At 33.2% G+C, this 27,584-nt stretch overlaps 2 protein-coding genes across 2 annotated transcripts in view; one reads left to right on the top strand and one right to left on the bottom strand.

The window, feature by feature from the left end:
• LOC134690481 (calmodulin-like) overlaps window positions 1-9,527 on the bottom strand; it is an 88,613-nt gene extending 79,086 nt beyond the window's left edge. The window contains exon 1 of the mRNA XM_063550452.1: window positions 9,409-9,527. The gene's annotated coding sequence lies outside the window, so the exon portion shown is untranslated. The remainder of the gene's footprint in view (window positions 1-9,408) is intronic.
• Window positions 1,484-27,075, top strand: LOC134690181 (isatin hydrolase-like). Its single transcript, XM_063550158.1, has 4 exons — window positions 1,484-1,494; window positions 3,072-3,217; window positions 24,723-24,849; window positions 26,427-27,075. Exons 1-4 carry the CDS (start codon window positions 1,484-1,486, stop codon window positions 27,073-27,075), a joined length of 933 nt encoding a protein of 310 aa, XP_063406228.1.
• The last annotated feature ends 509 nt before the right edge of the window (window positions 27,076-27,584 follow it).

The following is a 27,584-nucleotide window of genomic DNA, read 5'->3' as shown; positions in this document are numbered from 1 at the left end:
TGTTATATTCCACCTTCAAATTGTTGTCCCCTTACGACAATAGCTTACAACGAACCTTATAGTAGCACCATGGTCATAGTTCTGACTTTGAACAGACATTTTTAAAAAGCAAAAACTATGGAACGCCAACAGTGTCTTGTTATGACCATTTTCATTATATGATGTGCATTTACCTTTATATGATGTGCATTAACCTTTATATGCTGTGCTTTTACCTTTCTATGATGTGCACTTGTCATTATATGATGTGCAAACACCTTTATATGATGTGCAAATATCTTTATATGATGTGCAAATATCCTTATATGATGTGCAAATATCCTTATATGATCTGCAAATATCATTATATTATGTGCAAACATACTCATATGATGTGCATATATACTTATATGATGTGCAAGTATACTTCTATGATGTGCACACATTCTTATATGATGTGCAAACATTATTATATGATGTGCAAATGTACTTATATTATGTGCAAAGATCCTTATATAATGTGCAAAGATCATTATATGGTGTGTACATATCCTTATATGATGTGCAGTTTTCTTTATATTACGTGCAAACATCTTTATATGATGTGGTTGCATGTGTCATTGTATTATGTGCTTTTAATCTTATATTATGTGGTTAGGTTTACTTCATTATATGATGTCGAAACGTCATTATATGATGTGCTTTCATCGTCGTTATGGTCAATGAACATGATTACGATTAGAATGACTACTGTCTACGTCATAACAGATTCCGATCTGCTTCTGTAAACTATTAACCCGGTTCAAATATGTATCTATCGCTAGCTTCTTCTGCTCTGGATCTTTACACCCTTTATAGGGTAACCATAATTTCGTATGTCGAACAGTTCCACCACCAAAAAAATAAAAATAATGTATACACGAAGAATAAATTAACAATCGTAACACAGCAACACTATATTTACATTTTTAAAAAAAGTTAGCGAAAGCGCAATTTATAGGGAAAATGAGACAAAGCAATTTAACAAAATCAACGTTTCAAACATTTCGGTTGAAGATTAGGATCAGTTAATATAGGAGCTAGTTGAAGAAATTCCCGACTGTGGAGAAAATGATAAAAAATGTAAGAGCCTTTTATAGCCTTGCTATTCGGTTTAAGCATAGGCTCCGCGTTGAAGGTCGTACTATGACCTATAAAAAGTAAAAACACAAAAATACTGAACTCCGAGGAAAATTCAAAAAGGAAAGTCCAAAATCAAAAGGCAAAATCAAAAGTCCAAACACATCAAACGAATGGATAACAACTGTCATATTCCTAACTTGGTACAGGTATATACATGTAATTGTTTCCTCTTACAAATTATGACTTGGATTGAGAGTTGTCTCAGTGGCTATCATACCACATCTGCTTATTTCTATTCATTGCAAAAGACACCATTGAAATCACAGTTTGTTTCAAAAATATTTCATAACAATAGCTATAAAATTATCTACTGATGCATAATATGGCGAGATGGTTTGTTTTATAAAATGTTATTGAATAATATTAATCTGTAAATGGTAAGATGTATAATGTAGTATTGATATGTACAATGATATTAAATCTAGGATATCATATAATCTATGCCACTTAAGGAAGAGACCGATTCCATTGAGCCGCAACTCCTCTAAACCATACCAAGTCGGAAATATTTGTGCATATGACGTTTAAATGTAGTGTTTTTTACTTTTAATTTGTCTTTGAACCAATCTTTTTTCCACAGAAAACGCCAATTATGGAAGAAAAATACCCAATTTCGAAGATTGCAAGCTTAGTCGACGTAGTGCCCGCGAAATGCGAAATGGCTATGTGGGTAATTATAAAAAAAGAAAAAGTGGTATCTTTGCTAATGAGACAACTCTCCACAACAGACCAAATGACACAGAAATTAATAACTATAGGTCACCATACGGTCTTCAACAATGAGCACATATTGGCATATACAGATTGTTTATTTTCAACTTATTTTAATGGAGATTTTTTTAATTGCTAATAAAATTCTGAAACATGAGTACTAGTATGTCAAAAGATTTGGAGTAGCGTCAACGATTTCTGAGATACAAGGGGTTGATTCCTGATGAAGTGTTTTAGATTTAATTTTTCGTCCGATTACATTGGATTTTCCCCATTGTGGTAATGGCAACGGATTTTACGTAGACGTACAGTCATTGAGTTAAAAGGGAAAAAAACCCACTGAAAATCACACTTTGCTACACTTTTTTCCAATTTAGGGTATTTAATATTTTTATTTTCCAACCGAGATGAATGGGATGACGCCCGTCTTTTGCATTTTGTTCCTCTTTATCGTCTCCTTTAAAAAAAAGAATAAAAAGGATTAACTTTGTCATTACTGTGTTTACCTTATAACTGTGTCATCACTCTTTGTTTCATCACTTGCCCACTCGCTGACATCTCCGTGTATCATCGGTACAGCGGATATAGGTACTAACTAAGGGGCCGTGATCGATTTTTCGTCTGACACAGTACGAAATTTTTTGTTTTGTTTACATTATATCAATGTGTACTTCAATCTAAACCAATTTGTTGTTTAAATAAATGATTTGGTCGTAGGGTGGTGATTAGAGAAGTCTCACTATTTGCCCAAAACAAGAACCCTTACTAAAAACATGTGCAAATACTTGTTAAAGAAGTTGGCGCTCGTCTCATCCGATATGATTCGATATTCACTGCAACTCTTTTTCTGATAGAAGGCCACTGTTTGTGCGTAATAAGTATAGCTGTTTCAATAATTGGCATTGAAATATTTTGTACAGAAGTTATTTTTCGATATTTTATTCCGACAAGAAGCGTTGTGTATAGCTGACTTCTGTACGGTGCATAGTTAAATGAATGTACGGTATATAGTTTTTCACGCTTCGAAGTACCTATAAAGCTATATCCGCTGTACCGACGATACACGATAGTAATTATAATTCGGAATACTTTGCTTGCTTGTGACAATGGTGTTCGACAAGGAGAAAACTTACCACCTTTCCTATTTTATTTACTTTTGATTGACTAAATTCATTTCTTAGTGAATACAAATATTACAGGACTAACAGAACTATACCAGAAGATCTGGAAAGAGAATTAGAAATATATCTTGAGTGTTTTGTTATAGTGTTTGCAGATGACACGGTGTTGTTGGCTGAAACAGCACAGGACCTGCAGACTCAACTCAATGCTTTCCATGATTATTGTAAGACTTGGAACTTGAAAGGAAAGTTTTTTTTGGACGGAAGCCAAAAAATCTCCGATTTTCTAACAATGATACTAACATTAAGATAATAAATATAGATTCTTACATTGATACCAGTGGATTATCGGATTTATCCAATCGAGATAGTTAAATTATCAATTTTAAAGTTCGAGCCGCCTCGGCGAGTACTTTAAAATTAATAATTTAACTATCGAGATTGGATAAATCCGATAATCCACGAGTAACTATGTAAGAATCTGTTTCTCTAATGATTAAAAAGACATTTTCTTTTTTTGTTTACCGAAAATCCCCTTCGAGTGCCTTTCACATTGCACGAAGTTGTCAATTTCATTAACACCTGTTATCATATTTTGGTTCATCCAGTCAGCCAAAAAGGTCATGACCCTTAAAATCATCCAATGATCTTCTGAGATCACCAGCAACCACACGTTGATTAAATTTTTTTATACAATGGGTTCGAAAAGGGATAAATTTCCATAGAATTAGAGAAAACAATATAACTATTTGGGAATTGTTGTTACTAAAACGGGAAATTTTAATATGACAAAAACATTTATCCGATAAGGCTTTAAGCCATGTACGAAAACTTGAAAAGAGGAAGGATGTATAAGATTTCTGTAAAATGTCAACTTCAGCTTGTTCGTTTATTAAAAAAATATATAAACACGTGCGTTTGTCCTCCAACTGTCTTAGTAATTTTGAAACCTCTCTCTCTTGTTTTGTATATACTGTACATAGTTATTATTTTTATCTCTGTATACTGATGTCATACATTGACTTTGTGATACCAAATATATAGATTTAGAGGCCATAAGTATACTGGTATGGATTATTGATTGACTGTTATTTAGCGTCACTTTCAACACTTTCATGCTATTTCGTGGCGGTGAGTTTATATTGGTGGAGAAAGCCGAAGTGCCCGGAGAGACCCCCTGACCTTCGTTTGGAAAACACACAGTTCTGGTCAATTAAGATTGGAATCGAGCTTACCTGCCACGTGCGGAATTTGAAATCGCACACCTTAGTGTTGATATGCTAGTGATACAGCAGTTCGACTACTTATAAAAAAGAAGATGTGGTTTGACTGCTAAAGAGACAACTCTCCACAAGAGGTCAAAAGGACACAGAAATTAACAATTATAGGTCACCGTACGGCCTTCAACAATGATCAAAGCCTATACCGCATATTCAGCTTTAAAAGGCCCCGAAATGACAATGTAACCACTCGACCACCGAGCGCCCATCACTTTCACCCGAAATGGATTAAAGGGAGATATGAAATGAAGCTGAACTCGGTGCATTACATTTACGTGCAGCTTTTTATCATGTTTTTGTGCATATATTTCACAGTTTCAACTATAGAAGATTATGGGTGGATTTCTGAGGTCCAGCGGCAAATTGATATATGCATATTCGTACAAGAACATGTAAATGTGATATGAATATTAACTCTGTTTTGTACTAGACCGACACACTGAGCCGGATTTTTTAACATGCTAGTTCAAAAGGTAGCATTCCGAAGGAAGACATTATATCACCTTACCCGGACACATTTTTCTGATTCCGAGCCGACCAGCTTTTGCTCTTAATACTTAATCCCGCGTGCTTATATAATAAGCTGGGAAGCAGCATGTAAATATGAATTTTAAAGTCTTTGGTTTTGACCGGCCGGGGTTCGAACCCACGACCCCTCTCACTCAAGGCGAACATGCTACGACGAAAGGGGGGGCAAGTTGTTTTGTAAATGTTTGATTCTAAATTTCTTGAAAGAGATTTTATCTATTTCAGAAGGGAGGCGAAATAGTTTGTTTCCATTTGAAATGAGGAAAAAATAAAATAATGATGAAACTTAAAAAAAAAAATGAACCATGTTTTTTTTGTGTTTTTTTTATATTAATTCCGAACAAGGAATACACGTGCTCCTTCCCTCAAACTAGAGTCGGTGTCTAACACATTTATTTATTAATATATAATGTACAGATCGTCTGTTTAAGCTTTGGATACAGAGATCTGACAACACGTCATTTTATTTTCTGTCCTTGTATATACTACATCAGCCAATGAAATTTCAGCCTTCAAATTTTTGAAGGTGTGTATCAATCCAACAAAACCGGAGAATTGAGCGTTTTTAATCTGGTGTCTAAATGAACTTAAAACACTGCATTTATTTATTTTTTACTGAGACTTGTTGTTCTCTTACAGATAGAGAGTGGTGTTTTGAATTTTTCAAAGTGAAGATTTACGGCAGCGGCTTTTAATATTTTGCGTTTATCCTGGAAACATAATAGATTTTGCGTCTGAATTATACTCAATAGTAAAGGTTCTTTTTGGGCAATTTTAGCTTTTCAGAGTTTTGTTGTCTTATTGGCTATTATCTTGATAACTAATAATAGAGAAACCTTTTCTTGCAAGGTATAGACAAGAACATATATAATCAAGGTATTGAAGTATGAAAGTTGTTTGCGACTTCAGGGAACTGAGTTTGGATTCGCCGTTTGTGGTTTCATTAATTTTTACCACGCCTTCATTCAATAATAGCTACAGATGAAAAATTCTCTGCTAGAAGAAATTGTTGAAACTAAATTTTCAGGTTTTAACAATTCAGCTGAGCGAAACGAGGCGTTAAGATTGATGCCAACGGTTGACGAAGAATTCGCCATAACATTATACCGCGGCAAATTTTTAACTATATAAAATTGAATGTCACTTTTCCATTCCAAAAATGATAAACTGAAAGGCCCCCTTTATTTTTTCCTATCCCTTCTTTTTTTTTTTGGTTTCAAATGACCGGTTCCTTATATAAACCACTACTCTAACAGAGTCCGTTTTTTTCCCAATTATTTGTGTCTATCTTGAGAATATACAAAGAGTCACTCCAACAGCTAAAATGATCAGAAAGGCAATATTTACATAAATGACAATACTAAACTTCGTGTATTATCTTCTAAAAATATAGAAAAAATGCTAACGTTAGGTATACTGATATTGACAAATATAATGCCTTCCCTCGTTAAAACATTCATAGAGCATGACACAAAAGAATTATTTATTAAATTTAATAACCTTAACCGTATTGTAGACTTCGTATGAATATGTTTATTATCAAAGACCCGTCGATTTAAACAAAACTTCATATATATTTTTACAATTTTCCAACAATATCAGATGTGATTTTTTGCATCTTAAAACGAGGTACTAAAATGGCAGATTTATCTCAAGTCTCAACAATTTTCTAAACGGTAGCTACAGATTTAATCCTAATTAGTAGTAACGGTTACTCCACAGAGGCAGATCGGAATCAGTTATGACGTAGACAGTAATCATTCTAATCGTAATCATGTTCATTGACCATAACGACGATGAAAGCACACCATATAATGACGTTTCGACATCATATAATAAAGTAAATTAAACCACATAATATAAGATTACAACCACATGATATAATGACACAAGCACATCATATACAGATGTTTGCACATCATATACAGATGTTTGCACATCATATACAGATGTTTGCACATAATATAATGGAAACTGCACATCATATAATGATATGTACATATCATATAAGTATATTTGCACAGCATATAAGTATATTTGCACATCATATAAGGATCTTTCAACATAATATAAGTATATTTTCACATCATATAAGAATGTTTGCACATCATATAAGTATATTTGCACATCATATAAGTATATTTGCACATCATATAAGTATATATGCGCATCATATAAGTATGTTTGCACATCATATAAGGATATTTGCACATCATATAAAGGTGTTTGCACATCATATAAGTATGTTTGCACATCATATAAGGATATTTGCACATCATATAAAGGTGTTTGCACATCATATGATGACAATTGCACATCATATAAAGGTAAATGCACATCATATAAAGGTAAATGCACATCATATAAAGGTAAATGCACCACATATAATGAAAAATGGGCATAATAAGACAGTGTTGGCGTTCCATAAAAAAACGGTCATTAAATAAAAGTTTTATCTGCGTGCGAAAAAGCATCCACCGACAAATACGACAGTAGTATGCTGTTATAACTGGAGTCATATTATATATGTGAATGCATGTGTATTTATACACCCTGAACATGACTCGTGATGTGTTTTTTCATTAAAATCCTGATCTTTCCCACTGTGTATATATATATATATATATATTTGGTAAAAGAAATTTGGTAAATCCGTTCGATGTGTCAGACGTTTGATTTGAATGACAAAAGAGAGATAACTCAAATCTTTCTACACGTTCATGTTCAAAATTTATTAGAAAACTATATTTGATTTTATTTCAAACGTAGATATTTGCCCTAACGAGGGCAATACGAATAGTATAATATAAGTGGTCTTGTAAATGACATTAGTATTAACTTGTTGAACGTGACGAAAGTAACTGTTACTCCAATGTCAAAAGGGATTGAAACATACTACTAGATTTTTGTGTTTTATTTTTAGCGAGAACACTTTGAAACCTTTTTTTTCGATTGAGAAATGACTTCTCCTATGGGCATTCGAATAGTGAGCAGAGTATAGATAAATGATTTAAAATAGTGGTTGTTGTTTGATGTTGTGAGTTATCAGTGTTTCTCGACGTTTCTAATTTTTTTATATGGAAAAGATCGTTGATTTTCCTGTTTGAATTGTTTTTATACTTGTCATTTTTTTTAGTTTATTGTAGCTTGCTGTTAGGGATAAGCAAATGCTCCGTCTTTAAGTCCGTACTTTTTGTTGGTTATATGTATGTACACTTGGATGGAGAGTTGTCTCATTTGCATTCATACACCATCATCTTATTTCTATAAACCGACAATTTTTATGTCAGGTCAGGAATATGACAGTTGTTTTATTCATTATGTTGGTTGATAACAATCGATTTTGTCAGTGGTTATGGACTTTTTTTTTTTTTTTTATTTACCTTTCAGTTCAGTATTTTTGTTTTAATTGTGCTATACCTAAATGCATTGCCAAGACAATGGCTTAAGTTCCATTTTTTGAATCGCAAAATAACACTTGTAGATAGATATAGGAAGATGTGGTGTGAGTGCCAATGAGACAACTCTCCATCCAAATAACAATTTAAAAATTAAACCATTATATGTTAAAGTACGGCCTTCAACACGGAGCCTTGGCTCACACCGAACAACAAGCTATAAAGGGCCCCAAAATTACTAGTGTAAAACCATTCAAACGGGAAAACCAACGGTCTAATCTATATAAACAAAACGAGAAACGAGAAACACGTAAATATTACATAAACAAACGACAACTACTGTACATCAGATTCCTGACTTAGGACAGGTGCAAACATTTGCAGCGGGATTAAACGTTTTAATTGGCCATATACATAGCGAACTTTTGAAAAGTTTTCTATTTGTGGCACGAAGCATCTTTCGCATGACTTTTAAAACCTGTAATAATATCAACGTTGCAATTCTAAAATTGTATGTACGTAACTCAGTCTATAGTTAGCTAGCAGTTCGATTGACAAGATATCGACACGCAATTACGACTACATCGGTTACTGTAGTTTTGGTCCTTTGTGTTTTATAGACATATCGTGATTATAATCGTAGAAGGTGACAAAATGGCGGAGCGTAGAAAATTGATACTCAAAATTTAAAATCGATGTTGATCTCTTATCTAGCGGAATAAAACTTAAAGATCTATAAATTTGAGCCTTTTTATACAGAATGGACATAATATCAATTTTTGATTTTTTTGCGAAGTTTCCCTTTAATTCAGTTCTTAAAACAATGCTACACAACAATTGAACGATTGAGAATTCCTGTTCGAATTTGCAACTGTGTATTAAAAAATCAATTTGATTTTCCGTTCTTACTGCACAGTATATTTGTGATATATTGTGAATAGGCAATCTGTTTTTAGTAATTCGATTTTTATTATAATTCGCTTTGCTTGAAAAAATGTATATTTTAGTAGTTTACTTGTAAATCGATATTTCACTGAGTTGACGAACATGTATATAAAAAGGCAACCTTTGTTATATCGATCGTTCTGTTACACATCATATTTATAGCAAATTGTGCATTATTTGACTTATATGTTGTAAATAGTTGAGTATCTGCTATTATGGCATTGTTGATTTTTTTCACCAAATTTTTCAGACTTGGGTACTTACTGTTTCTGCCAAAACATTTCTTAAGATGGTTTCTAATGCTTACAGACAACACACATCAACACAAAGATAGAACCTCGAGATAAAGACAGACTGTCAAAACATTCAATTCAGCTACTGAGCGTCCGATGACCGAGGCATTTAGAAAAATTCGAAAGGTAGACTAACGTTCCGTTTTTAATTAAGATATGTTTATTCGTCCCTATGGTAATCGTCACATGCTGAATAATACTGATTTCCCTTTAGATTTGTTACTACAGTTGTCTGGATATTGTTGGGACTATACAATTTTCACTTAAACACACAAATAATAATAAAAGAACAAACACACGGTAGAAGGTTTTGTAGGGAAAACTTGTTGTAGCAATTTTTGTAATCATTTTGATTGACTGATTCGATCCACAAACATCTTTGTTACACAGGTGAAAATGATGATTGACAAATATTTTTAATCTATAATATAAAATTAAACAGACCTATAAAAATCTTATTGCACGAGTTGCTTAATTTTTCGATATTTATGTTTACATCACTCATAATATAGACGGCAAAATTTACAATTTAAATAAAAGCATTTATCAGCATACAAGCTCCTGTGTGCGTATCAACAATAAGCTGAAGAATTGGGTTGACTGTAAATCCGGCGTAAAACAAGGGGATAACGTTTCTCCGACATTTTTCTCTATCTTCATCAACGATCTGGTTAAAGAAGTTAATGATTTGAATTTAGGATTTGATATTAATGGAAGACGGATTTCACTTCTACTTTACGCTGATGTTTTTGTTATGTTCGCAAAAAGTAAGGATGAACTTCAACAAATGTTAAATGTGATTCATAGCTGGTGTAAACGTTGGAGGGTTCTGATCAACACGGACAAATCTAAGTGCGTGCACTTTCGTAAAGGACGTAAAAAGCAGAGTGAATTTAACTTTTCAATCGGCAATAATGCGTTAAAAACAGTGGACGATTACAAATACTTAGGTGTAACTTTTAACTGTAAAGGTAACTTTAGGTAGCTAAAGGTGCAGGAAGAGCCTTTAGTTAGGTAAAACTACTCGAAAATCAATAGTTTAAAGGATTTTGGTTTTCAGTCTTATGAAAAACTTTTTAATTCGTGTGTTACTCCAAATCCTCGACTACGCATCTGGAATATTGGGAAATAGGAGGTTTCAATCAATAGACAACGTACAGAACAGATCAATTCGATAATACTAAGGCGTTCACAGATTTGCACCAATTCTAGCACTGTATGGGGATACTGGATGGATACCAAGTCAGTTTCGGCATTGGGTAAACATTATTCGCTACTGGAATAGGCTATTATCGTTTGAAGACGACCGATTAACGAAAGTGGTGTTCAATATGGATTATGATCGTTGCACAAACAATTGGTGTAGTGACACTAAAGATATTTTCACTGAACTTAATATGTTACATTATTACGGAAGTAGAACAATGGTGGATAAAAAAAATTTTGAACAAATTATACGAACTTATTACAGTGATATATGGAGAGATGCTCATCGTTGAAGGCCGTACGGTGACCTATAGTTGTTAATGTCTGTGTCATTTTGGTCTTTTGTGGATAGTTGTCTCATTGGCAATCATACCACATCTTCTTTTTTATATAACATTTCTAATGGTGAACCATCCAAGGAAAATAGCTAAATACTTAGCAGCGTCCCTTTTCCGCAGAAAAAAAAACAGTTTACTCTAGTTAACATTCTTCAACTTTTTCACAAATTAAAGATGAATAATATATGAACTTTTACAATCGTTAATTCTTAATCTATAATTATCTGTATTTAAATTCAAATTGGCAATTGACACGTGATATTAGAACATTTATATTGTTCTAAAAGTAAAAGTGACTTATTGGGCCGGGTGTATTATATATGTAATTATATTTTGTACAAATTTATATATTTATGCTGATTTACACATGTCACTATAATAAACAATTTACTTACTTACTTACTTTCTTTATATGGTCATATTAGGTCAAATTCATAGTGAATTAGATGGCGTCTAGAATAAAATACACACGAAACGAAGCTGTACATGTTATTGATACCATACCTTGTAAATTGTTTAGACTGTTGATAGTTTAGAATAACGTTTGACATTTTTATAGAATAAATATGAGAATTTCAGTCAAAGCGGTGAACATGTATTTGACAGCTAATGCATGCCCCTTAACTATATAGAATAAACTTTTGGAGTCATTGTTTGCATTGGTTTGCACTAGTTATCTATGCTAATCTTTTATAGCTTGCTGTTCGACGTGAGCGAAGATTTCGTGTTGAAGACCGTAAATTTACACAGGACGTTTGCGCTTTTTTACCTGTAAAACGATAGGACATTTGCGCTTCCGATACTATGGACATTTGCGCTTTAGATTTCGATTCACCTGTATTAAAGTGATCGGACATTTGCGCTTTTTACCTATATATAAGTGAACCTAGATATTCCAAATTTGCAGACTACCTGGCAGAAAATTATGTGACAATTGAATCACGATTTCCAGCCATCACACAGTAAGCATACAACAAATGGTCCAGAATCCTTCCATGCCCACTATAATGAACAGTTTTATATGACTCATCCTGCTATTTTTATCTTTTTGGAGAGTATCATTGAACAAAAATATGTGAATTACATTAAGATTCGTTAAATTGATAAACAGGCACCAAGCAGATATCAAGCGAAAACTGACCTGTGATGACTACATGCTTTATGTCTTTAGAATGTTTCCGTTTAGCTGTATATTAACTTTTTAAACATATTAATGTGCTATATGCCCTGAATGTGCTATGAAATGTACTACTATAGTATGAAAAGATTTTAAACTTTTAACCATATACTAAAAAATTATGACTTTAACTCTGCCAGGTCAAACCTGTCGGTCCCAAGCCCGTAAAAAGGAGGAGGGAAGTCATAAAAACCAAATATTGCAAAAGCGCAAATGTCCTTTTTTTAAAAGCGCAAATGTCTTATGATTTGAAGCGCAAGTGTCCAAAATAAAAAGCGCAAACGTCTCGCGCCGATTTACCCGTAATGGTTTACTTTTACAAATTGTGACTTGGATGGAGAGTTGTCTCATTGACAATCATACCATATCATCTTCTTTCTATATACAAATATTATCATCATGACAGTCTAGGGTATTTCCGAGGAAAGAATCGACGCATATGATTATGCGTTAATCCTACAAATATCGTAACAAAGACTTTACCTGCTGTAAACGTAAAAAGAATACGATGACACATTTTATATTTAACATTTTCTGGCCATGGTTTTCTCTTCTGAAAGACATTTTAAATAGAGTTTTATTCAGTAATCAAAATTTGTTTATGCATGAAATTATGGAAAGCCAACGGGGTCAAAATTCTTAATTCGTAACTTGTCAATTCGTAACTTGTAACCGTGTAATTTCTTAATTGTTAATTCGTAAATTGTTAATTTGTACGAATTGACAAGTTACGAATTAAGAATTTTGACCCCGTTGGCTTTCCATATTAAATATTGATTTATATGTTCAATTTCACTGGTTGTATAACGAATTTAGATGTAGCAGGTGTTTGAATTTCTTTGTTCATGTTTCTAAAAAAAATACATGTTTTTTAACAAACGTAAGAGCTGTGCATATAGGTCTTTTAAGGTTAACTATTTCAAAATTGATATTCCCTTGTTTTGATCAATCTTTTTTTGTACAAATAGATAAAGTAAGATGTGGTGTGAGTGCCAATGAGACAACTCTTCATCCAACTAACAGTTTAAAATAAAGTAAACCATTATAGGTCAATGTACGGCCTTCAACACGGAGCCTTGGCTCACACCAAACAACAAGCTATAACGGACTCCAAAACTACTAGTGTAAAACCATTTAAACGGGAAAACCAACTGTTTAATCTATATAAAAAAACGAGAAACGAGAAAAACGTATATATTACATAAACAAACGATAACTATTGTACATCAGATTCCTGACTTAGGGCAGGTGCAAACATTTGCAGCGGGATCAAACGTTTTAATGGATCCAAACCTGCTCCCTTTTTCTGAACAATAGCATAACATCACAAGATAGAAAAACACAATATAAAATATCAATTGGCAGAATTAACTCAATCTTATATGTAATGTTTCAGCTCGTTTCTTTATTCTTGCTGCTTACAATGTTCATATTTTAAAGATTACTGCAATATTATAAATAAACGAACACATTCGTCTTTTCAGGATTTAAACTATGGGTAATTTTATTATCCGTGTACTAAAATTAAAACAACGTTACTTCATTTGTTAAGTTGATTGTTTGGAACGTTTTAAATCTTAATCAATCACAACGATTTTGAAAGTATTACTTAAAATGAATTAGATTCTTAACCAGCAAATTGTTAACAAGATGACATGTTTTCCTTTTTATAATCTATTTTATTATTGTGTCACATATTGATTGACATACATATCATACAACAATATTAAAACATATATAGAACAATCAATACCCAGCCATATCATTTGGCTTATGAAACACACTGCACAAATAGCAAATTTACAGATCTAACATTGTTGGGTTGAGCAACCCAACAATGTTAGATCTGTAAAAATTTGCTTTCGCAAATATTTGGTTCTTCCCTCGCCGGGATTCGAACGCATGCTACTGTGCTATCGTGACACCAAATCGCCTGCACTGCAGCCGTCCCGCTAGACCACACGACCACCTGGGGCAGTTCGAATCCCGGCGAGGGAAGAACCAAAAATTTGCTAAAGCAAATTTACAGATCTAACATTGTTGGGTTGATGTTTAGACCAGTTGTATATATATTATGTACACAGCCATGTATCACCATCATTGATGGCGATCCGATGGATACATCTGTTGTAGAGTTGTCACTAACTCAGACGTACTTATATATATATATATATACAACTCGTCTAAACATCAACCCAACAATGTTAGATCTGTAAATTTGCTTTCGCAAATTTTTGTTTCTTCCCTCGCCGGGATTCGAACCCATGCTACTGTGATATCGTGACACCAAATCGCCTGCACTGCAGCCGTCCCGCTAGACCACACGACCACCTGGGCTCTCAAAAAAAGAGCTTTCGGTGGCCATATGTTACCTTTCCACGTCAGTTTTAATCTAGCGGCGTACTACAGTACATGATATATAAGGCATGAAGATGTTATTGTTACAGATCAGCTAAGTTATCTATATTAAAGGATCCTACAAATTAATGTAAGATACAGTCACAGAAAATAATTATATTCATAAGTACGTCTGAGTCAGTGACAACCCTACAACAGATGTATCCATCGGATCGCCATCAATGATGGTGATACATCATGATGGCTGTGTACATAATGTATATACAACTCGTCTAAACATCAACCCAACAATGTTAGATCTTATATATATACATATATATATACATGTTCTTAAAAATCCAATGATACTTTGAAATACTGTAATTTTAAAACAAATAACTATGATTTAAGAGTATTTTCAACATGATTCAAAAAATATTTGAAAATGTTCCGTAAAAAATATTTACTTTACATACATCTAAAACTTCACACATATATGTGAAAATATTTACATTAATATATTGCAGGGAAAAAAAATCAACTCATATGCATAATTTAAATAAACTGAATAAATTAAAATAATTTTCCACGGTTAAAAATTTAAGTAAACAATTTATGCCGTATGAAAATAGTTAAAAATTATGTAAATAATTTACGTCGCATAAAAAACTTATGAACACTTTTACATAAAAAAATGCTGAATCTCGGAGCAATTCATGACTAATTTTGTATAAATTTTAAATCGTCATTCAAATTTTCGAAACTAGTAAATTATATATGTTTTGAACATTCTGAGTAAAGGTCAAATCTTAAGTCATTATATAGACAACAGTTCAATAAAAAATGTTTCTCAGTTTCAACACTATTGTCAAAGCAATAAACACATAAACGGTCTTCAACAGGTATTGACGGCTTTGTGTATCTTCCAGTCTCGATGGCTAACGGGAGCGAGCCTGTACAAAACAAGGCCATTACACGTCGGTACGACCGGGGAGTAATTTTTGACGCATACGGTTCCACGGAACAGTTGCTTTTGTATTGCCTGTATTTTCTAAGTTTATTTCCATTATACTTTCCGCGACCGTTAAAGACTTCTCTTTGTCATTCTGTATTATTTAAGATGTTAACATGTCCAGTGACTTTTTTCATGGCTACTTTTGTACTTAATGACACATCACTAAATGTTCCTAATTTCCAATAAGTTCACCATCTTGTTCACCTCCGTATTCCAGCCTTTCCGTCGACGTGATATCCAACTCCAAATATCATAACATCATACAATTCTACTTTGATCCATTCGTGTTAGTTTACACAGAAGCCGAATATATAGATATAGGAAGATGTGGTGTGAGTGCCAATGAGACAACTCTCCATCCAAATAACAATTTAAAAAGTAAACCATTATAGGTTAAAGTACGGCCTTCAACACGGAGCCTTGGCTCACACCGAACAACAAGCTATAAAGGGCCCCAAAAGCATGAAACGCGCTGCTTATTCAAACATGATGTCCATCCTAAGTCGCCCATAGTAGAAATATAAGACGTATTTCTACCAAATGATAAAAATTACTTACAGGCTTTATTTTGCACACAGTTTATTACGCTAAACGATTTTGTTCCCCAAATTCCACTTCCGTACATTAAGATAGGCTCCCCCATTGAGTTGTACAATTTTGTATAAACTTTATATGACATACCACCGGATGAAATAAAACGTCCAAAAACGGCACCTAAAGCTCGGCTTGCTGAATTTGCTAGTTCCTTGGTATTTTTTGTAAATGTAAGGTGTTCGTCAAGCCAGATCACAAGGTATTTATAAGAATCCGTTATTGTTAAATCATAATTACTGCATGTAAAATTAAAGTCTGAAATATCAAACGATTGCGGTCTAAAGTGAACAACTTTAGTCTTTTCTGGGTTTATAGACAACTTCCAAGATGAGCACCAGTCTGTCAGGACATTAAGCATGCGGTGTAAACTTTGATTGTCCGTAGCGATAAAGGCAATGTCATCAGCATAAAGCAAAATGCTTAATGTTCTTTCACTTAAAGACACTCCACAGTCAAGACTGTTGATACGGTCGGCTAAGTCGTTTATATAAACAGAGAATAATGTAGGCGAGAGAATACATCCCTGTTTAACTCCAGATGACACATCAAACCACGGTGTTAGCATATTATTCACTCGAACCATGCACTGAACATCTTCATATAATGATTTTATTGCATTTAAAAATTGGCCACGAATTCCCATAACTTGAAGCTTGTACCAAAGCAAATCCCGCCTTACAGTATCGAACGCTTTTTTTCATATCAACGAAACATACGTATGTTGATTTACGGCTGATGTTTCTGTCATTTAGAATTGAATATAATGCGAAAATGTGTTCTTCACAACTGCGTCAACGCTTAAAGCCATTCTGCTCATCACAGAGACAGTCATTTTCTTCTAGCCATTTGCTTAGACGATTATTAAGTACTGTACAGTATATTTGGCACGGTACGGATATTAAAGTTATGCCACGATAATTAAGAGAACATCTGTCATCGCTTGCTCAAGGTTTTAAAATAGGATTTATAATCCCACTTGTCCACTCATTTGGTACCTGTCCGAGTTCAAAACAACCCTAAATAATTTTGTACAGCAATTCAATAGCGGCATCATTCTTTAAAACTTCGACTGGTATACTATCAATCCCCGCAGCTTTCTTGTTTTTCGCATGCGCAACGGCGAGTAAAACTTCCTCTCGTGTAATTGCCTCATTTAACTTTGTAACATCTAAATTTGAATCAAAAGTGACATTTGCTCGTTGGTTTTCTGTAGATTCACTTGTAAATAATGTATGAAAATCGTTTTTTCATTTGTTCAGAACGCCTTCTTTGTCCGTTTTCACGTTTTCATTTTCATCAACGACTGCCCATGGCACGCATGTTTTCCGTTCATTTACTATTCCGGTTTTGTCGATGGACTTCCAAAATTCATCTTTATTAAACGATTCTAGTTTCTGTTCAAGTTTGTATTGTTCGTCTTTCGCATATTTCCGTTTATATTTCCGATTTATTCTATCAAAATTTTTTCGAGCATCACAAAATTCTGTTTTGTACTTCTTTTTAACACTATTTGAACCTTGACATTTTAACCATCTCTTTTCAGCTCCACAAGCCTTGTTCCAATGATTCGTTAAATCAGCATTCCAATAAGGTTTTTGTTTTTTTTTACGTTTACTTATTCCGTTATTAAAAGTTTTCTTGGGTAATTTTTTTTCCATTTCCCCGTGTGTCAACCTTTAAAATTAATCATACGCAGTTTGAACATTTTCAGTAATTCGAATTAAATTTTCAATATTCATGATAACTTCATTGACTTTTGTAACTATTTCATCTCTATTCATAAAATCGTTTGGTAGATTTGTCACTTTAAATTTCTTAATTTGATCATCCGAGTTAATATTGTAATTTGTCGTAGAGTCATATTTACATCCGATGATTAAATCACAAAGTAACAGTGAATGATCTGGGATTTTTTCAGGCATGTAATTAATTTCATTTATACTTTTGGACATCGTTAAAACACTAAAACTATGTACACATTCTAAATCCTCGTTTGGTACACACATATAATCAACGACAGAGCGTCCCTCGGGCGCAATATATGTGAATTCGTGGTCATTGAAGCGGCCATTCAACATTACGAAATTTATGTCACATAGAAAATTTATGAATTTATCACCTAGATGGTTTTCACAAAAATCTACTACATTTCGTGGTCGTATAATATCGACGCCTTCAACGTAATCACTGTTTTGACCAACTCTTGAATTCAAATCTCCACAGATTATTATTCGGCCTAAATTTTAGTATTCATAAACTTATTGTAACAGATTTTGAAAATACATATCCAAATCTAGCGGCCTACTTGACTCTGCTGGCGGCAAGCAACATACAGCCACAATAATCGATATATCACAGAATTTTGATTTAAATTATCCACATTATTCCCTCAATTTCCGTATCTAAAAGTAGTACATTAAATGAATGGAGGACGTCTTTTTTTCACAAGAACTCCAACCCCCGCAGATCCCCCGGTAGCATTTCTATGTAAATGTTTTCGATTTTGACCAAAGAAGGTGTAGCCAGGAATACTCAATCTGTCACCACCACGTAAACAAGTTTGAGTTAATGCCAAAACATCACACTCAGAATATTCAAGCAGACACTTTCTACATTTTGCATTGTCATTATCCTTGAGAGACCACCCCTACAATTTCAGACACCAAGCCGCAACATGTCTTATTGCTTTTTCACTATGCGATTACCGGCAAACATATAATTATTTTGACTTCCGATTTCTTTAAGAACAGTTCTAACTGTGGCTTGGAAGTTACGTGTTTCAATTGGTAGATCATGTTCTACATACACCTTGTTATACTTTTCACTTTTTTTTTAGGTTTTTCTTATGTTTCATAATGTGTTTTTTGTGTTCAAAGTCTCCAACCTCTACTATGACCAGTCCTGTCGATTTACCATAAGCTTCTTTTCTTTCTACTGACTTAAGAGAGATATGTGATAGGGCGAGACCATCTTTCAAAAGGGCTTGGACTTTGTGTGTTGTGCCTTCTTTGTTTTCATTTTCTTATGATTGTAAGTTTTTTATTACAAATCTATTTTTAGGTCACCTGGCCCAAAGGACCAAGTGAGCTTTTCTCATCACTTGGCGTCCGTCGTCCGTCGTCCGTCGTCGTCGTCGTCCGTCGTCGTTAACTTTTACAAAAATCTTCTCCTCTGAAACTACTGGGCTAAACTAAACCAAACTTGGCCACAATTATCATTGGGGTATCTACTTTAAAAAATTTGTGGCGTGATCCGCCAAACCAACCAAGATGACCGCCATGGCTAAAAATAGAACATAGGGGTAAAATGCAGTTTTTGTCTTATTACTCAAAAACCAAAGCATTTAGAGCAAATCTGACATGGGGTAAAATTGTTTATTAGGTGAAGATCTCTCTGCCCTGAAATTTTCAGATGAATCGGACAACCCGCTGTTGGGTTGCTGCCCTTGAATTGGAAATTTTAGGGAAATTTTGCTGTTTTTGGTTACTGTGGATTCATTTTTATTCGTGGTATACCAATTTTCGTCGGTTTCGTGGGTCACAGCGAACCACGAATTTAAGACTTCAACAAAGTATAATCCCGATAAATATGTATGGAGTCGGATGTTTATTTCCGGTCATGTTATGCAGTTCTAGTATAGTGTTGAATAGCGATGAACATTGTAACATAACACGTGTTTTTTATTGAAAGAAGATACAAGTATTTCAATTAAATCAATAATAAATATATCGAATATCAGTGATACTTTACTTTTTAAAATTAATTAAAACTGTTCATGGAAAATAACTGCAAGTTGTTAATTACCGTGTCATAGTTTGGTTTACTAGTGATTGAAAATCAATAGGATTAAGTACGGGGATATTGCCCGTAGGTAATCTATACTATTAAACGAGAAGACCTCATTTTGGGTGTCGCTTCTCTTCTTTCCACAATAAATTGATCAACACGCCTCTGTGTCCTATAGGTACAGTGCCATTTGTCATCCATTCATATGATTATTCAGATTGAGTTATTTTTGGAGAAAAACGAGAAAAAAGGCATCCGGATATTGTCCCGTCATTGGACGAAATTATAAGTCAGATTAGACTTCCGGTTTGCGTTTTTCTGTAAACTTTGAACATACATATACAAAGAATAAAGTGTATTTTTAGAATTCTATCTGCTATCATTTTCAAGTTTACTATCCGGGCCAGTCACAGAGTTTATTAAATAGAGAGGGTCTGTATACTATATCAAAACTTAGAATTGAAAGTAAATACACTATATTTATAAAGTAATGAATGTTCATAATATACAGATAAGCGCTAAAAATATTCATGTGAACTTTTGATACCTTTTCTGAAATTCTCCAGTCATTAAATCTTTTACAAAATTCATTGATTACAAAAAAAAGAAGATGTGGTATGATTGCCATGTTGAGACAACTCTCCACAAGAGACCAATTTGACGCAGATATTAACAACTATAGGTTACCGTACGACCTTCAACAACGAGCAAAGCCCATACCGCATACTCAGCTTTAAAAGGCCCCGAACTGACAATGTAAACAATTCAAACCATAAAACTAGAGCCATATTTATGTACAAAAAAATGAACAAAAAACAATTTTGTAACACATAAACAAACAACAACCACTGAATTACAGGCTCCTTACTTGAATGTTCATAACATACTAAATGTATGTTCATTTTGAAGTTGATAGAAAACCAAATAAACAGCTGCGCCATGAGCGCATGATACGCCCGACATCTTATGTGGAAGTTATATGCAATAATCATAAATAGTATTTGAGACACGACGGGAAACCCCCCACCCTGGTTTTTTTTTTATTACAAAAAACTAAATGTCACTAAAATAAAATTTTGAATCAAAACCAAGAAGTATACAGATCTTTAGATTAATATAACAAAGAAGTGTGTAAAGTTTTAAGCAATAATCATAAATTATTTTCGAGATACGGCGCGACATGTAAAAAAGACTCCCCTGTTTAACAAAATACTCAATAACTCAAAAATAAAATGTTGAATCATCACCAAAAAGTATACAGATCTTTAGATCAATATAACAAAGAAGTGTGTAAAGTTTTAAGCAATAATCAAAAATTGTTATATAGATACGGCACAACATGTAAAAAACCCTCCCCCTTTTTTACAAAATACTCAATCACTCAAAAATGAAATTTTGAATCATCATCAAAAAGTATACAGATCTTAAGATTAATATAACAAAGACATGTGTAAAATTTGAAGCAATAATCATAAATCGATTTTGAGATATGGCGCGACATGTAAAAAAAACCTCCCCCTTTTTTACAAAATACTCAATAACTCAAAAATGAAATTTTGAATCATCATCAAAAAGTATACAGATATTAAGATTAATATAACTAAGAAGTGTTTAAAGTTTTAAGCCATAATCAAGAATTGTTTTTGAGATACAGTGCGACATGTGAAAAAAACACCCCCCTGTTTTAGTTACAAAGTGCCGTAAATCATAAAGTTTAAATCTAATTTTCACCAAAAAGTAAACAGATCATTTTACCATCATAAGAAACAACTATATAAAGTTTCATGAAATTTGGATAAGTCGTTCTCAAGTTACGTCGCGATATGTTTACGCCGGACAGACGGACAGACAGACGGACGGACACCGGACATGTGTATACCATAATACGTCCCGTCAAAATTTTGACGGGCGTATAAAAATGGAAATATTGGAAATAAAGGAGGAGGGATAAAAAAAGCATTTTCCTGTCCCCAATAACCTATGACTTATGATACTTTTGCTGAAATTCTCCAGTCATTCAATATATTACAAAATTCATCCAACAACACTTTACATACTTTAAACTGCGCTCTGAATGCCCGCGATTTCGCGGGTGTGTTCTAGTATTGTTTATGACAGGAACATTCATTTTCACACCTTTTACTTATAGGACTGTTAATTATATCGTGATTAGGGAAATGAGCTTTCAATCATAAAGTTTTGATTGCCCTATATAATTCCGACAAGCATTTATAAATTGTAAAACAAACAAATAATTAGTTGTCTTTGTTCATTATTGCTATCGAAGTTTTCAATGAACACTTTAACCTAAAATGACCAAGCGAGGATTTTGACAATTCAAAACATTTTCAATGGATTCCTTCTTTTTTGTTTGTTTTATTATTGGTCAAACCAAGGAGGTTATATGATCTCCTAAATCAAAAAGAAATTCACGAATTACGTATCTGATTTTTTTTATTTTTTTTTGTAAACAGCGATCAACGAATTTACGTATACCACGAAACGTCTTTTTTTTTTATCCACGAAAATTGATACCCACGAAAATAAATGAATCCACAGTATTATCTTGAATATTATTATAGATAGAGATAAACTGTAAACAGCAATAATGTTCAGCAAAGTAAGATTTACAAATAGGTCAACATGACCAACATGGTCAGTTGACCCCTTTAGGATTTATTGCCCTTTAAAGTAAATTTTTAACCATTTTTTCGTAAATTTTGTATATCTTTTACAAACATCTTCTCGTCTGAAACTACTGGGCCAAATTAATCCAAACTTGGCCACAATCATCTTTGAGGTATCTAGTTTAAAAAATGTGTAGCGTGACCCGCTGAACCAACCAAGATGGCCGCCATGGCTAAAAATAGAACATAGGGGTAAAATGCAGTTTTTGGCTTATAACCATGGGCTTAAATTGTTTATCAGGTCAAGATCTATCTGCCCTGAAATTTTTAGATGAATCTGACAACCTTTTGTTGGGTTGCTGACCCTGAATTGGTAATTTTTGGGAAATTTTGCTGTTTTTGGTTATGATCTTGAATATTATTATAGATAGAGATAAACTGTAAACAGCAATAATGTTCAGCAAAGTAAGATTTACAAATAAGTCAACATGACCAAAATGGTCAGTTGATCCCTTTAGGAGTTATTGCCCTTTAAAGTAAATTTTTAACCATTTTTCGTAAATCTTAGTAATCTTTTACAAAAATCTTCTCTGAAACTACTAGGTCAAATTAATCCAAACTTGGCCACAATCATCTTTGGAGTATCTTGTTAAAAAATTGTGAGGCGTGACCCGGCACACCGATCAAGAGGGCCACCAAGGCTAAAAATAGAACACAGTGGTAAAATGACGTTTTTGGCTTATAACACAAAAACAAAAAGCTGTCCCTGAATTGGTAATTTTAGGGAAATTTTGCTGTTTTTGGTTATTATCTTGAATATTATTATAGATAGAGATAAACTGCAAACAGCAATAATGTACAGCAAAGTAAGACCTGAAAATAAGTCAACATGACCAAAATGGTCAATCATAAAATTTGTAAATTTTTACTATCATTTCCACTGAAACTATTGGTCCAAGTTCATTATGGATAGAAATAATTGTAAGCAGCAAGAATGTTCAGTAAAGTAAGATGTACAAACACATCATCATCATCAAAACACAGTTTTGTCATGAATCCATTTGCGTCCTTTGTTTAATATTCACATAGACCAAGGTGAGCGACACAGGTTCTTTAGAGCCTCTAGTTATGGTTAATTATTGACTTTTCACCCTTTGAGCTGTTTGCCTCTGCCAATGATTTCTCCAAATCCCCGATTCTAGCTTGCATTATTTCTATGTCTGATTTTACCTCTATCATTATCATAAGGTGCACTCGACATGTTGTTACTATCGCATTGTTTAGATTTCTTATGTTCGTTGTTTTGTGATTGTGTTCCCCTTAAACTGTGATTGTTTTCATCAGATGCTTGTCTTTTTCTCATTGATTGGGGTCTCAAGTGTTCAGTACTGACAGGATGTTCACACAACAGCTGATCATTAGCATGTCCTACATATTGGCTTCCACCATTTACATCACACATTGAATAATGAACATATTGTGCCATATTATCTTGCATTTCAGAATTTTGTCCACACTGGTATCTGTATAAATCTAACCGATACTTTTAAAGTTCTAGTTCACACACATTTAGTTTACTTTGCTTCGTTTTTCAGTATAAACAAACTTATTTTCTATGAGCTGAAATTAAGGCGACCATATACAATGTCACGTGACTTATGTATTTTTTCTACTGAAGGATAATTTTTTTCCAGTCGAAAAAAAAAGGTTTTAAAATGATCTCACTAAAAGCCAAACATAAAAATCTTGTATATTGAGTTTTTTTTTTAATCTTAAATGACTAATATGCACTGCTTTTACGTTTGAAAAAAAACCCAACATGTAGTTTAAAAAAAACAAACGAACAAGTCATTCCCTATCGATTAAATGTAACAAAATGTCCTAGGTAAACGATAAACATAAAAATCTTGTATATTTAGTTTGAAATAGATTACCTTAAATACTTATTTGCTCAGCGTTAACGATTGCAAAAAAAAAAAAAAAATCCAAACACGTAGTTGTTTTAAGGAAGCAATGCAAACACCTGGTACGTCTAATTCGTTGTATAACCAGTGATGTTGAACATACAAATTCAAACGTTCCATGTATATACACATTTTGATTTCAGAATCAAGAACAAGATCAATTTGAAATTTCTCTTAGAAGAGTAAAACCAGGAAATGATTAACTTAAAAGTCTACATTGTATTTTTGACTTTTACAACAGCACTTAGTCTATGTTACGATGTTGTCGATTTAACACATACTCTCAGTAATGCGTCTATCCGTTACCCGGGAAATACCCCATTTGAACTACAGATTGACTTCAGAGGACCTTTCGGATCTGACAATTGGTACGTACCGAGAGATACCGCATCTTTCTTTTTCATGGTTAAATTGGGTTATAAGAAGAGAGTTTGTTATTTTGCTCTCGAAATTACAAAAAATTGAAAATATTCAATTGTTTATTTTTATGATAAATTAAGAGTAAGGTCTTGGTTAAAACATGTAATCTTGATTAATTTTCTTTTCTTCACACACTTGAACTTTATCAATCTCTCAGGCAGACTTGTCGGTCCCTGCTCAAGGACCAATAACTCTGCATGGGGATTTAACGTTATATGTCCATGCAACGTCGTCAAAGTGGTGTTGATGCATCGTTGCATTTTATGCTTATGGTATATTTAATATTACACATTTTTGGTTGTTTTTCAAAAAGGTCGAAAGCACTAGTAGGAATATTTGTTTGTGTGTTTTTGCACATGTCCTAATTCAGAATACTTATTTCTGATAAATTTTGTGGTAGAAGCATATATAAAAGGAAATCTTTATGCCATGATACTATTTGTAACCTAACTGCAAAAATCCAGTTGAAACGATTCAATATGACGAAAAATTCAATTCTAGCCAGTTCAGATAAGAATGTGTTTTTGAAACTAAAATACACAGATTACTGTGTTAAGAATAATAAAGGGAAATCAGTATTATTCAGTATGGGACGAATTGACATATCTACATTGAAAAACAAAATGTTGATTTTCCTTTTTGATACTCTAAAATGGCCAAATGGATTTCAAAGAAATAAGTCGAAAATAACATGACAATAATCATGATAATATAGATAAAGAAACAAACAAACCATACGTTAAATTGAGTATTTTGATAGTTTTTCACTATCTTAGTACTATATTAATGTTAATTAAGGTTACCTGTTAGAATTAGATTGTACTAAAAATGCTACCATCTTTTGAAAAATTTGTCAGGAAAAATCACTAAGTTACATGTACCAAGTATGGAAAAATTGGAGAATTTTTGTCAACAATTCCATAAAAGCAGGTACCAATTTCAACATAAAATGCATAATTTGTTATAATCGTGTGTAACATAACGATCGATATACAAAGGTTCCAGGTTAATACATGTTATATACGTCGACATAGATAAATGTCGATTTGCAAGTAAACAACTGAATAGTATATTTTTCAAGCAACAGAAATATTAAAAATTCGAATTAAAAAATACAAACGACTATTTACAAAATAATATATCAAAACTATACTATGTATCATGTATGGAACATTAAAATTTGTTAATTTTAATACATAATTACAGAGTTGTAAATTTCGAATTGCAATTCCCAAACATGCCATTGTCGAATTGCATTGTAAAGAATTGCAACGATGGAGTTAAACAAGCTTTTGCTTTCCATACGAAAAATAAATCTTGCATGGCACAATTAGCAAGGTAATATATTCAGCGTTTACTTCATGTTGAATGCATCAATACATTTTTAATATTGATTACAGCAATACAAGGTTGCAGGTGCATGTAGTTATTTTTGTCATGAGTTTATATATACAATACACTGTTTTTATAGGAACATAAAAGAAAAACACACACAATTATGATAATGGATGTCTTGTTATTGTAGGTTTGAAATCAATTCGTTTCGTACGACGGAACACATTGGAACACATGTTGATGCACCAGCCCATTTCGCTGACGGTTCATGGCGAGCACACCAGATACCTGTTGACCACCTTGTAGGGAATGGAGTTATAATCAACGTAAAAAATAAAGTACAAAATAACCCCGATTATCGCGTGACATTATCCGATGTTTATGAATGGGAGCGGAAAAACGGCAGAATACCAGATGGATCAGTAGTTCTAATGAATTCCGGTTGGGACATCAGATATCCGGATTTTAGACAGGTTTTCAATACGCAAACACCAAATGACGGATCTACTTTCCATTTTCCAAGCTGGCACCAAGCCACTGTAAGTTGGTTGATAAGGAATCGTCGAGTTAATGTAATTGGCGTGGATACACCCTCCAATGACTACGGACCTTCAACAGATTTTCCTGTCCACGTTTTGATGGCTAAAAACAATATTGTCGGCGTAGAAAATGTGGCCAACTTAGATGCATTGCCACCAAACGGTGCTTTGCTATTCGTAAACCTTCTGAAGATATTGGACGGGAGCGGAAGTCCTGCAAGAATCATGGGTTTCAGGACAAAACGAAGGCTGAAATTTAAAACCAATTGCTCTAAACATTATTATCGATCTCAATACTAGAAAGAAAAGGCTTATAAATAAAATATTGAGAATATTTTTGCCTTTTTGTGTAATTATAAAAGATTATAAAATGCAAACAGTATTAACATATAAGATGGTCAATCGAAACTTTGAATGATTATAATCGTGTAGAGTCGACGTCTGGTGTACCGGATATACATAAAAATCTACATAAATCTCGCTAGAATCTTACGATAAAAACATTAAAGTAATATTAACATGTCTTTGGTAGAAATCGTAGGAACATATGATAAATCTATGATTCTTCAGGATCTACTGTTTTGTAAGTTTCATATGTTGAGTTTCCATTCGAGTTTGCAATACCTAATGTCGCAATCAAACGATGTATGTAATATGGTATTCACATAAACGATATAAAAGAGGGACGAAAGATACCAAAGGGGCAGTCAAACTCATAAATCTAAAACAAACTGAGAACACCATGGCTAAAAATGAAAAAGACAAACAGACAAACAATAGTAAACCAAAGAATAAACAACACAAACCCC

The sequence above is a fragment of the Mytilus trossulus genome, chromosome 11 (assembly GCF_036588685.1).
Source record: "Mytilus trossulus isolate FHL-02 chromosome 11, PNRI_Mtr1.1.1.hap1, whole genome shotgun sequence".
Lineage (NCBI taxonomy): Eukaryota > Metazoa > Mollusca > Bivalvia > Mytilida > Mytilidae > Mytilus > Mytilus trossulus.
Note: the sequence above shows the minus strand (reverse complement) of the source record. Positions and strands in the feature narration are given on the sequence as shown.